Source organism: Lactuca virosa, chromosome 8, assembly GCF_052849685.1.
Source record: "Lactuca virosa cultivar CGN04683 chromosome 8, Lactuca_virosa_CGN04683_v6, whole genome shotgun sequence".
NCBI classification, from domain to species: domain Eukaryota; kingdom Viridiplantae; phylum Streptophyta; class Magnoliopsida; order Asterales; family Asteraceae; genus Lactuca; species Lactuca virosa.
The window spans coordinates 77,556,591-77,570,054 of NC_136433.1; the positions used below are offsets into that span (position 1 = coordinate 77,556,591).

Here is a 13,464-nt window from a genome sequence, read left to right on the forward strand (position 1 = left end):
GTTGTAATTCATACATCCAAGTATCACGATCCATCTATAATTCAAGAAATTTAGTTATTATCAAATATACATGCACGATAAATATACAACAACTGTGGTTGTAAGTTATCACTCCTAATCACTTTTTAAATAACTTGTCTCATATTTGAACATTTATTAATAAATTAAGTATTTAAAGCTAAACCAACGATATTTCTTTAACCATATGGAAGTAACTATACCTTATAGCCGGAGAAAAGAACCTGAAGAAGATCCTTCTAAAGTTTGTTGATGGGTAACTACCCTACAAGATAAAAACAAAACACGAATAAATTATAACCAAATTCAATTAACAAAACTAAGAACAAATATGCAATTTAATCTATAATAAAAAAAATTTGGGACGATATTAGGTGTATTTTGTAGGATTTTTAACAGAAAATATAGCACCTAAGATTTTTAATTATATTAATAATAATTATTATTTATATAATGAAATTATAATTTTAACAAAATGAATAAATAATGGTTTTACATATAAAACCTGATTTCATTCAAGAATGCTTAATTTACCTACTATCTTTTTTTTTTTAATAAACAAAAAAAAGTGTGACAAGTATTAATTATCAACTAATGCATGACGTGAAAATTATTAAATAAATGAGTTTTATTAGAGAAAACAACATTAAATATAAGAAAAAACTAATAACGATCCGATTCTTATTATCCATTTGCTCCTGGTTTATCAGCAACATAGGGGTCACGCCCGATGTAGAGAAGAGAAAGGCAGCCTGATGGATCGAGAAAATTACAAAAAGTAAAGAAGACGTCGGTCTAGCATAGAGGATGTCAAGAAGGTAGCGTCAAAGCTTACTTCCGGTGAGATTTCTTGTTGTGATCTTTTATAAGAAACCATGAATTAAATCTTGATGTTTATCAGACGATCGGGATTGAAGATCCAACGTTTGGATGTAGAATATAGACAGCATCCAAGAGTCAACGTCCATGATCGACAATGGAAGATGTTCAATCCAAATCGAGGTAGGGTTTATAGTTGGATTTGAGGGGAAACTGAAATCGCAGGTGAAGCTTAGTAATTGGCGATGCGGGGAATGGATGGGGGCGGGAGTCAATTGGGGATGATTATGTTTGTATTGCAACTAGCGAAGGGAAGAACAAGGAACAAGGAAGCTGAAACGAAAAAAGAGATGATGGAATTGTGATTTGGGGGTTTGTTTTTTTCAATTTTAATGTCGTTCAAGAAAAAATATAATCTATTTTGATCAAATAGAATCAATCAAACTATTTAATGCATAAATTGCAAAATCATATGGTTGGAAATTGATTTAACAGATGACAGAAAGCAAGAAGCAGAAACAGAGTATAGTTGCTAAAAATCGAGGTAGGGTTTATAGTTGGATTTGAGGGGAAACTGAAATCGCAGGTGAAGCTTAGTAATTGGCGATGCGGGGAATGGATGGGGGCGGGAGTCAATTGGGGATGATTATGTTTGTATTGCAACTAGCGAAGGGAAGAACAAGGAACAAGGAAGCTGAAACGAAAAAAGAGATGATGGAATTGTGATTTGGGGGTTTGTTTTTTTCAATTTTAATGTCGTTCAAGAAAAAATATAATCTATTTTGATCAAATAGAATCAATCAAACTATTTAATGCATAAATTGCAAAATCATATGGTTGGAAATTGATTTAACAGATGACAGAAAGCAAGAAGCAGAAACAGAGTATAGTTGCTAAAAACATACCTGTACAAGAGGCTGTATAGGATATGGATGTGGACCTACTGTAGCGGTGCCTAATTTTTAGGTATTAGATTTTAAATATAAGACTCTTTATCACGTTATATATAAAATACGGTTATAAATGACTAAGTGTATTCTAGCGTATTCTATTCCCCTTTTCATGTACTACACCAAATAGAGTACGGTTGTTCTTTTCATAAAACCGTATACTAAATCTTTTCTAAGCCATTTAACATTATATAATACGAATTACTCTATAACCCGTATTATATATGCCGTAATTTATTTTTGATTCTGTAGTAGTGTATGGAAAATTATAATTTTTTTGCTTAAATTTTTAGGACCTATTTTTTGTTAAATTGTATGGGACCTTAGAAATCTAAGGGTCGGTCATGTTAAGGTTCCTCGTTTACTCATTGTAGAGGCTCAACAAGTTTTTCAACCTCTTGTTTATATCAACTTTTTTTCAAGGAACACTATCATTCGAGCAACAAAAACTTTGTTTTGAAAAGGATTATAAAAGAAATATCCAAAAGATATGGTAGCATATACAACAGAATAACACTTCTTTGATCTATGTTCTAATTTTTCTTGAGCTTGATGACAAATATAAGCCTCGCAACCACATACATTTATATATGTCATTGATGGGACCTTCCCCATTCCATATTTGAAAAGATGTTTTGAAAACGTTATATGTTGGTACAACATTTAGGAATTTTACAGAAGTCTTCAAGGCATAACCCAATAAATTGATTGGAAGCATAACATAACTCATCATGGACCAAAAGATATCTAGTAATGTTTGGTTTCACCTCTTAGCTACATTGTTGTGTTATAGTATCCTGAGTGGAGTCAACTGTGAGATAATTCCACAATTCCATAGATGGTTGCTAAACTCTAAACCAAGACACTCACCACCCTATCGTATATGCGAATCTTAATCTTTTATTTAGTTGATTCTCTACTTATTTTGTAATGTCTTAAATACCGCATAGGTTCCACACTTATGTTTAATCAGAAAAACTTAACCACACCTATTTAAATCATCGGTAAAGGTAACAAAGTGTCTTTGTGCATCTCTTGTAGACAATAGAAACGGTACACATTCATTAGTGTATACGAGATCCAACAGATCCTTGCCCCACATATAGTTTCATGTGAATGGTGTTTTTATCATATGTCTTAATAAGCAATACTCACATTCATTATAATACTTTTCGACAAATGATTCCATAATCATTTCTTATTAGAGTTTGGCGATGTATTTCTTGTTTATATGACCAAGATAATAATGCCGCATATATGAATTATCCAAACCTTCTTTAGATGTAGTTAAATCAACATTAAAGATTGAACAATTGTTTTTTCTTATGATTATACAAGTATAATAATTTCATAGATTCCATGATAAGGTTTTACTTTAAGATAAAGAACATCATTTTTATAAACTAATTTCAACTCATTATTAAATCCAAAGTCAAAGCCAACTCCATATGAAGCATGAAATGAAATAATATTTATTTTCATATTAAGAAAATATCAACTACTCGATAAAACCATAAATAAAACGCTTGAAAGAACAAGTTTATAGTTCCCAATCTCATCGACAATAATTGTGAGCTTGTTTCCCATGATCAGGTCTAGATCTCAAACTATCAACTTATTTTTTCCCTTTAGTACATGTATAATAATATAAATCTGAGTAACGCATGTTGTGTCCAATACTTAGATGTTAGAAGTATAAGTAATATGGAGTTATAAATATACCTGAACTGTCAGACCCATTGCCTTTTAGCTTCTTCGTCTCTTTAGACAATTACTCCTGATATGTCATGTTTTCTTGTACTAGACATATAATTACCTCCTTGTGATTCCTATTTTGAGGTATCTTAGGATTACCCTTGCCCTTAATAAGGTTATCCCTCTTCCTCTTAGCACCTCTTTTTATAGTGGTTTTGCTAAAGGATTTGGATTTGGTCATGTTTGACTCTTCCATTTTCAGCATGGCATGTAATCCCAAGATCCATGTTGTTCATGTTTGTAGTTATTAAAAACCTGATCATATAAATTACTTATCAAGTTGAGAATAAATTATTTGATCTAACTCCCAACTAATAGGAAATCCTAACCTCCACAACTGGTAAATGTACGCATTTATTTTCAAGAATTCAAAAGTGATGCTACCTCCTCTGACAACTTGAATCCTACTAGAGCTTTTACAGCCTCATATCATTCCTGTCTAGCCCACTCTTGGAAGATGTCCTTAAGCTAGTTGATTAAAACACTCGTCACTAGAATAATTTAAAATAATCTTTTAAAAAACATTTTTTTTCCATCTAAATCTTAATCTTTTATTTTTCATTATCTTTAAAAACTTATTATTTATATAATGTTGTATTTTAGTTTTCATTAATCACATGAATTGGTAAAATAATCAAAATATACCATGTAATATTCACTTATAAATATAAATATACCTTCATAATATATAGTTACTAAGAGCACAAAGTAGACAAACAATGTTATATTTTACTTACATATGAATATTATATAGATTATCTTCACTTATAAATATATCATGTAATATGGATATGTGAACATAACATATAACATATAAAATTATGTTCACATGTCAATGTATAATATAAATAAAATATATTTTGTAATATTTAAAATATAAATATTCATTCATATATAATTATATCATATAAAATAACATACCTTCATGCATTAATATACCATACATACACACACATACACCAACCCATATATATATATATATATATATATATATATATAAAGGGGGGGGGGGGAGGGTTGGTGTATGTGTGTGTAATATACCATATAAAAATGATATATCATGTGATGTCCATATATGATTATACATTCATACACAAACCAATATATGTTTATTAATAGTGTAGATTAAATATGCAAGGTTATATATTATTCACATCTACTCTAATAAATGAAAGTTTTTTGCCACATGTCACTCTCTCATTCAATTTGCCAAATGTCATTTTGTGGTTAATTTGATTAATTTTTTCTCCACATGTCATTTTATGAGTTTTTATATTTTATTAAATTCCACATAATATTTTAATGTAATAATTGCAATAAATGTAGTAATAAATGGATATCAATTTCATTAATAAACTTACATTTTAATTTCAAAATTTTCAAATTAAATCTCATTAGTTTCTTTTGTTTATTTATTTAAATTTAAAATATAAAAAATATTTCAATTATAATAATTCATTATTTTTTTATTTTCTTATAAATTCAAAGTTCTTAAATATTTTGACCTTTATATTTAACTTTTTTTTAAATTAACCCATGTAATACATGAGACTCACAACTAGTATGAATCACATATTAAAATTATAATCATATTGTTGGGGATTTATTGCATCAAGTACACTATCTAAAGGTAGCAGAACAATTAAATGATTACCTAATTACACATGCATCCCTATTTATATGTAGCAGATAAATTCTTAAGTTGGTCAGAATCCAAAGGACAATAATTATCCTCATTCAAAAACCTGCCTTATCCTAATCCTTTAGGATAAAATATCCACTTTCATCTTTCTTGAGGGTTCTATAATATTCTAATTAATCTCAAGGATTTAATTACCATTCAACCAATTTAATTAACTAAAACTATTTAATTAATTACCAAAATAATTTCTAATTAATTTATTAATTCATTAATAAATTAACAACTTATTTTCTCCATTTCCTTAATGATATTTGCGTCATGAGGCCAACCATTTATGTCATGAGGCCAATCCCAAAGGACCCTGTTATTATTTAAAAATATTGTCAAAATAGTGAATGACCTTGGACACTATTTCCAACATTCTCTCACTAAGACAAGTCATTAACTTTTTAAGGTCTGAATACTTCTCAAAATCTAACAGAGAGTTAGTCATCAAATGCATCTGCCAAACACTTGATTAATCAAGTTTAGCCCTTAGATAGGTGATTGTTTATTCCTTTGTAATAGACATCCGTATGAACATGAGACATGGATAATGTTCAATCCTAGTGTTCAAAATTTTGTTTCCTAATAAAGATTTCTGAAAATCACATTTGACTTCTAAATCAAACAAATCAATTTAGTCAGGACTTGGTCAGGCACATCATATGTCAGTACCAAATCATCAGGGAGCCCAAGGATATCGCTTCTCCTATTAAGGCAGAAGGAACAAATGAACTTAGACTACATAGTTGTTGTCAACTAGTCTAATCTTACATGGACATACCATTTATGACTACCAGTTACAGATAGCTTTAGAGTGCACCAATGCACAACAAATTTCACAAACAAAACCCCATATGCATCTCAGTTTGAAGGATAGAAGATATTATTTTAACGTCACACCTTATGATTTTATGAGTCAAACACATGACACACTGATCTATCAGAGTCAACTTCTGCACATCGACAACGCTAGCGTATCAAGTTTACCAGCGTCAGTACTTAGTATAGATATTATGTGTATTCTTTGTATATTAGTTAATGATATAGATAAATATAGAACAGATCACAGATCTGGTATCTTTTTGATAAGATCGGTTCTTAGTATAGATTAGATACGATCCCGTCAATCATGGGATATACATGTATATATTAGTATATATACAGCATTAGGGAAAACCCTAATGTTTTAGAACATGGATTTGTGTCAATCGTCTTTGTGACCGTCTTCTTTGTGAAGAAAAAACCTCTTTTCTTTGTGAAAAGAACAATTTGGAGAACTTCTGTGTTATTTACTTTCTGTTGATTATTTTGCTTAGGTTAGTTTTACGTTTCTTATTAATACTTGAAGTGTATCTGATCATTACAAATCTTCAATTGGTATTAGATCAAGTTTGTGATACACTCAAGTAGTTATGTCGACCTCTTTTGTTCCTAATTCATTTGTCTGTAACAAGATCCCTCTGTTTGACAAATACAATTTCTCTTATTAGAAATCAAAGGCCATGAATGTTCTAGAGTTCATGGATCTCGATACGCTCGACGTCGTCAACAAAGGTCTTATAGTTGTTATGCATCAGTCATCCAATAATGGTGCGTCTGACAGTAAGCTGAGAGGGAAATTTGTTCCCTGTTATAACAAGGAAGAGAAAAGGATGTTGAATCTCGATGTAAAGGCTTGAATTGCTATTGGAAACTCACTTCCTTTTTCTGTCTATCGTTTGGTCCAAAACTGCTCAGCTGCTCAAGAGATGATGACCACTCTACCATATACTTTTGAAAAGGAAAACTCTTCAGACGATGAAGCTAAGTGTCTCATGGCTCGGGTTGTTGAATCTCATCCTGACACTTCACATAACAGCGTTGGGATCCTTAACGCTGATTCTTCTCACACTGCTGATGACCTCAAGTCAGAATGGGACGATGCATCAGTGCATCAGGTAAAAAATCATGTTAATCTTTTCTCTATTGATAATATTGAAAAGAATGACACGATCGATCTCTTACGTTTCAAGTTATTGATCTCAAATAAAGAAAAATCTTCTCTTAGTCTTGAGCTAAAGATTCTCAAAGAAAAACTCCTTTCTCTAGAAAAATCTCTTTCTGTTTTAAAAAAGGAAAACACTTGTATCTCGCTTACTAATAATTTTCTTCACATTGAAAAATAAAAATCTGTTGATCATGCTAATCGCACTCAACTTATTTTGAATTTCTGGGCATCCTCTCACTTTAATTTCACAAGAATCATTAATGCTCAGATTCCGGATCAATGTAATAAAATTCTTGGAGGTGTTATAAAAGGTGTTATTTCTTTAACCAAAGTCAAAACTAAACAAACCTTTTATAAAGCTAACTGCTTAAAAGAATACTTTAAAAGTAGATTTGTGAGTTATTACTTTATAAATCAAACCTTAATTAATACTCACTGCTCTACTGATTCTAATGGCATTACTAAATGTGTCACCAAATTATCTGCTCTTGATCCTTCTCTCCAACCTTCTCCTCGTGAGTATGTTCTTCCATCTACTAAAACTTTGCTAAAGTTTCCTATATGTAATGGTGAAGTTCATTCTATAAACAAAATTATTAGCATGTTTCCTCAGTGCTCATCTAGCAATCAAAGCCTTCTACTCCTGATAACTCTTCAAAGGATCATGAGTCTCATGACAAGGTAGTATATGAGCATACCATTGATAACATTCTTTGTTCTAGAGCTAAATCAAAAACTCTTAAATCAAATAATCAAAGTTCTTTGGATTCATCAGTTGAAAAGAAATCAAAATCAAATGTTAAAGGAAAGAATCCTAGAATTAAAGTTTCTTATCGATGTGGTGATACCTCTCACAAAGTCAGCGAATGCACTTTTGAAAAGAACACCATTCATGATGATAATATTAGGACTCGAAATGATAAGTGGATCAAAAAAGGAAACTCATTGAACTGTCTCCCTAATGAGTGTTATAACATATTTTCTTAGTGATCCTTTGCAAGTGGGTCAGTGTATATTCAGTGTATGTTTAGTCTATATTTTTCAGACTTACTGTACATCTTAGTTTCAGGGTAAAGAGCATATTTGGTATTTAGACAGCGACTTCTCATGACATATGACGGTATTCAAGTCCCTCATGGAAGATTTCATAAAGAATGATGGTATGTCAATCACATATAGAGATAATGTTAAGGGAGCTATAGAGGTATATGGATCCATCAAGTGCAATTCCGTTGTTTTCAAGAATGTCTCTTATGTGAAAGGTCTTCAGCATAATTTCATTTCTATCAGTCAACTGTGTGATGTTGGCTATGAAGTTCTCTTTAACAAGAAAGAAGGAAAAGTTGTTGATCAAAAGAACATCACCGTTCTTACTGCAAATCAACAAAATGACATCTATGTTCTGGATATGATTTCCGCTGACAACTCTCTTCATCGTTCCTTCTTCTTTCGTGCTCAATTTAATCTAAATTGGCTGTGGCACAAAAGGTTATCGCATCTGAACTTCATGAACATCTCAAGGATTGCAGGGAATCAGCTTGTGAGAGGAATTCCTAAGATGCAATTTGTCAAGGACAAACTGTGCTCAGCGTGTGAAAAAGGGAAGAAAACCAAGTCTTCGTTCAAGCCAAAGTCCTGTTCTTCAATCATCAAAACTCTTCATCTCCTTCATATGGACCTCTTTAGACTAGTTCCGATCAAGTCAAGAGTTGGGAAGAAATATACTCTTGTCATTGTAGATGAATTTTCAAGGTTTACGTGGGTAGTATTTTTAAGAAAGAAGAGTCATGCCACTGATGAAATCATTGCTCTCATTAAGCAATGGGAAGTCCTCTATGATCACAAAGTAAAGCAATTATGTAGTGATCATGGAACTGAATTCATAAACTCTTTTCTAAAAGATTTTTGCTCAGTCTCAGGAATCTCTCAGAACTTTTCGGCAGTTAGAACTCCCCAACAAAACGGTATTGCAGAAAGAAGAAACAAAACTCTTGTAACACCCGTTCCGGGAATGGTTTAATGGATGCAATTTTTTAGGGTTTGGGATGCATGGAATCGGTGAGTTTGGTGTCCAACTCGTCGAGTGGGGTCATTTAATTGCGGACACGGGATCGGGACCTACTCGGCGAGTCGGAAGTCCCGACTCGGCGAGTAAGAGCTGTAAGAGGAAACCCTAGTTCTTAGGGTTTGCACCCTATATAAGGATGATTATCTGCTCTTGGGGCCTCCCATAGCACCTTATTATCCCAGAGAAGGACGTTTGTGGCTGTGAACCCCCTTGAGTGAGAGTAAAAGCTTGGTTTAGCAAGCTTGGAGTGTTGAAGAAGAGATATAGAAGAAGGAACAAGAGGGGAAGTAGTAGATCCGGCATCTACACTGCATTGGGCATCATTTTAAGGTAAAAAGTCATTACCTTGATCTGTAGATTCTTAGATCTCTCCCCTTTCTAGTTCATGTCCATTTTTGGGACAAATGGAGTCCAATTTTAGATCTGGACGTATCATTGGGATATAGTTTCAGATCTGAACCTTTTTAGGTCCCCAAAGTCATAAAGTTTCTCCCTTTTATGTAGCTTGACCCTTCCCATGCACACAAACCTTATTGAGAGCATTATATTGACCTCCTAGAATTATGAGGCCTTGCATGCACGTAAAGTTTGCAACTTTACGTGGCATTTGTGATAGAGAAGGTTGGATCTGAAGTTTGAGACTCCAGATTCCACAGTAAAGGACCGAAAACAAAGTGGGCTAAAGGAACTCGTCGAGTCACCTTGTGAACTCGACGAGTCAGGTTTACGGCTAAGGGTTTACGGCCATGGGTTTTCCGGCCAGGGTTTGCGGTCGAATGTTTGGAGGGGACTCGACGAGTCACTCTGGTGATTCGGCGAGTCGGCGAGTTAGGCAAGGAATTCGGCGAGTGGCTGGTTATACTCGGCGAGTTGAGGTTAACATGGACTGTTGACCTTGGCTATGGACCTTGAACAGGGTAGATTATGAGGGTATTATGGGGTTGTGTTAAGTAAATCACTTGATGATTATAGGAAGCTAAGAAGAAGTAGCGTGGGACGTAACCGACTTCAGCTTACCAGTTTAGCATTCGTGGGGTGAGTCTTCTCACCATACCCATGGGTCTACGGCGCCAAGGCCGACCTATTTTACGATAGTTGGTATACTTGTTGTGTAGAGGTGTGTGGCATTGTTACGCATTGATATGTGGTAGAGATAGCCTTTGTGGCTAATGGTAGAGATAGCCTTCAGGGCTAATGGTAGAGATAGCCTTTATGGCTAATGGTATAGATAGCCTTTATGGATAAGGGCAGAGGTAGCCTTTGTGGCTAATGGTAGAGATAGCTTTACAGCTAATTGATATGCATTATGTGGTAAAGGTAGCTTTATAGCTCATTGATATGTCTTATGTGGTAGAGGTAGATTTTATAGCTAATTGATATGCAATATGTGGTAGAGGCAGCATTTTAGCTACTTGATATGTGTCATGTGGTAGAGGTAGCTTTCATAGCTAGCGTGTTATGTGAATTGTGTGTGTGGTATGCTCTGGGAAACTCACTAAGCTTCGTGCTTACAGGTTTGTCTATGGTTTCAGGTATCATCGTTTGGAAAGGAAGGGCTCAGATTGATCGCAGTACACACACCTATGAATTCCGCAACGAATGATTTTGGGATGAACTCTGATAATGTTTTACTTAATGATGATTTGAAATGTTGGGATAAATGGTATCAATGTTTTAGCTATACTAAAAATGAAATTTTTACCCTTGACTTTTGGGTCGTTACAACTCTCATTGAAGTTGGAAGAACTATGGTTTTTGAAGCAGGTCTTTCATTTTTATTTTGGGCTGAAGCCGTCAATACAACGTGTTATACCCAAAATTGGTCTATTATTGTCAAACGTCATGGGAAAACTACCTATGAGCTACTGAAAGGAAGAAAACTAGACATTTCTTATTTTCATGTGTTTGGATGTGTTTGTTACATCTTGAATCAAAGAGATCAGCGTTCGAAGTTTGAGGCTAAAGTTGATGAAGGAGTGTTTCTAGGATACTCCAGCGTATCCAAGGCTTTCAGAGTATTTAATATTTCAAGGCAAATTATTAAAGAAACAATTCATGTCACCTTTGATGAGGACTCATTCATTCATGATTGAGTTGATCACCCCTCGTCAATTTTAAATGAACTTATTTACAGTCCTTTAGACCCCGTTCTTGAGCCCTTGTCAAATGGCGCTGGTCCCATTGTTCCCAATGTTGATCAATTAATCAGTTCTCAACCTATCTCTAAATATCAGCCTACTATCTATGAAGAAGTTGATTCATCAAATCAGGAAGTCTCTGCCTATAGCGATACAAATGAAAGCACTAATCCTAGAATCCTTCGAGATCATCCTGAATCTCAAATCATTAGAGATGTAAATTTTGGAATTCTCACTGCATCAGAGTTAGCAATAATTTTTGCATGTTTGTAAATTTCGTCTCAATGATCGAACCAAAGAATACTGATGATGCCTTGAAAGAAGCTGGTTGGATTAAGGTTATGCAAGATGAACTAAATGAATTCGAACATCATCGTGGGTGGACTCTTGTTCCCAAACCTCAAGGAAAGACTATCATTGGCACTTGTTGGGTTTTCAGAAATAAAATGGATGAATATGGAATCGTCATCAGGAACAAAGCTAGGCATGTAGCTCAAGGGCTTTATCAGCTTGAAGGATTGGACTATGATGAGACATTTGCTCCAGTTGCAAGTCTTGAAGTAATTCTTCTGTTTCTCGCCTTTTCCTCCTTCAAAAACTTCAAAATTTACCAAATGGATGTCAAGACTTCCTTTTTACATGGAGATCTTTAAGAATAAGTTTTTCTAAAACAACCTCTAGGGTTTAAAAATAAAGAGTTTCCAGTTCATGTGTATCTTCTTGATAAAGTTGTTTATAGCTTAAAGCAGGCTCCTAGGGCATGGTATGACATGTTGGCAATTTATCTTTCTCTCAAGTGGATACAAACGAGGAAAGATTGATAACACTCTATTCATAAAGCAATCAAGATCTCATATCATTCTCACTCGAGTGTATGTGGACGATATCATTTTCGGGTCCACCGATGAAAAGTTAAGTAGAGAATTTGCAAAGGTCATGGCCAAGAAATTCGAGATAAGCATGATGGGTGAACTAACTTTCATTTTAGGCTTGCACGTCAAAAAACTAACTGATTGTATTTTTTTTTCAAGCTAAATACATTGCAGATATGCTAAAGAAGTATGGTTTTCTTATTGCAAACTGTCAAAAACTCTAATGTATTCATCAGCGTCTATTGGTATTGATCCCAATGACACTGATGTGAATGCAACTCTGTTTCGAGGAATAATAGGCTCTCTACTCTATCTTACAACCAGTCACCCTGATATTATGTTTGCCACCATATTGTGTGATCGCTATCAAGCCAGTCCTAAGGAATTTCATCTTCATGTTGTCAAAATGATTTTCTAGTACTTAAAACATACACCCAATCTTGGGTTATGGTATCCTCGTGACTCTAAGTTCAAGCTGGTGGGATACACTAATTCCGATCATGGAGGGTGTCGTATTGACTATAAAAGCATGTCAGGAGGAGCTCAAATGCTTGGAAATAGATTGGTAAGCTGGTCCAACAAAAAGAAGACATCAATGGTTTGTTCTAACGTTAAGGCTAAATATGTTGCTTCTGGAAGATGTTGTGCTCAAATTCTATGGATACATAATCAGCTCTTGGATTATGGTTTAAATTTCTCTAAGACACCCATCTGCTGTGACAACACCAGTGCTATTCAAATGATATAAAATCCAGTACAACATTCCAAGACCAAGCACATTGACATTCGTCATCATTTCATCAAGGACATAGTTCACAACAGAAAATTAGAATTGTTATATATTCCATCGACTGATCAGCTGGCTGACATCTTCACCAAGGCATTGGATGAAAAGACTTTGAACAAATTAATTGTAGATCTTGTCATGTTTTCTATGGTTTAATCATTAATTAACTGTTTTCAGTCTTATGAAGAACTCAAAAACAAACAAATTCTTCTTTTATTATGAATGCAAAATCTTACATTTAGTATTTACATGTAACTTCTTTCAAGCCTATCTAGGATTTATTTGCATCTTATTGCTTCAGAATTTGTAAGAATTGGAGTTGTCTTGAAGGATCTAAATGCTCTTGGTATTGAGAAAAAGAGTGGCATCGTGTCCTTTTCCTC

The 13,464-nt window shown here is 33.8% G+C and overlaps 1 protein-coding gene across 1 annotated transcript; it reads left to right on the forward strand.

The window, feature by feature from the left end:
- Window positions 1-11,706: 11,706 nt before the first annotated feature.
- LOC145130513 (putative mitochondrial protein AtMg00820) lies at window positions 11,707-12,075 on the forward strand. The gene has a single exon (XM_079065298.1). It carries the CDS (start codon window positions 11,707-11,709, stop codon window positions 12,073-12,075), a length of 369 nt encoding a protein of 122 aa, XP_078921424.1.
- The last annotated feature ends 1,389 nt before the right edge of the window (window positions 12,076-13,464 follow it).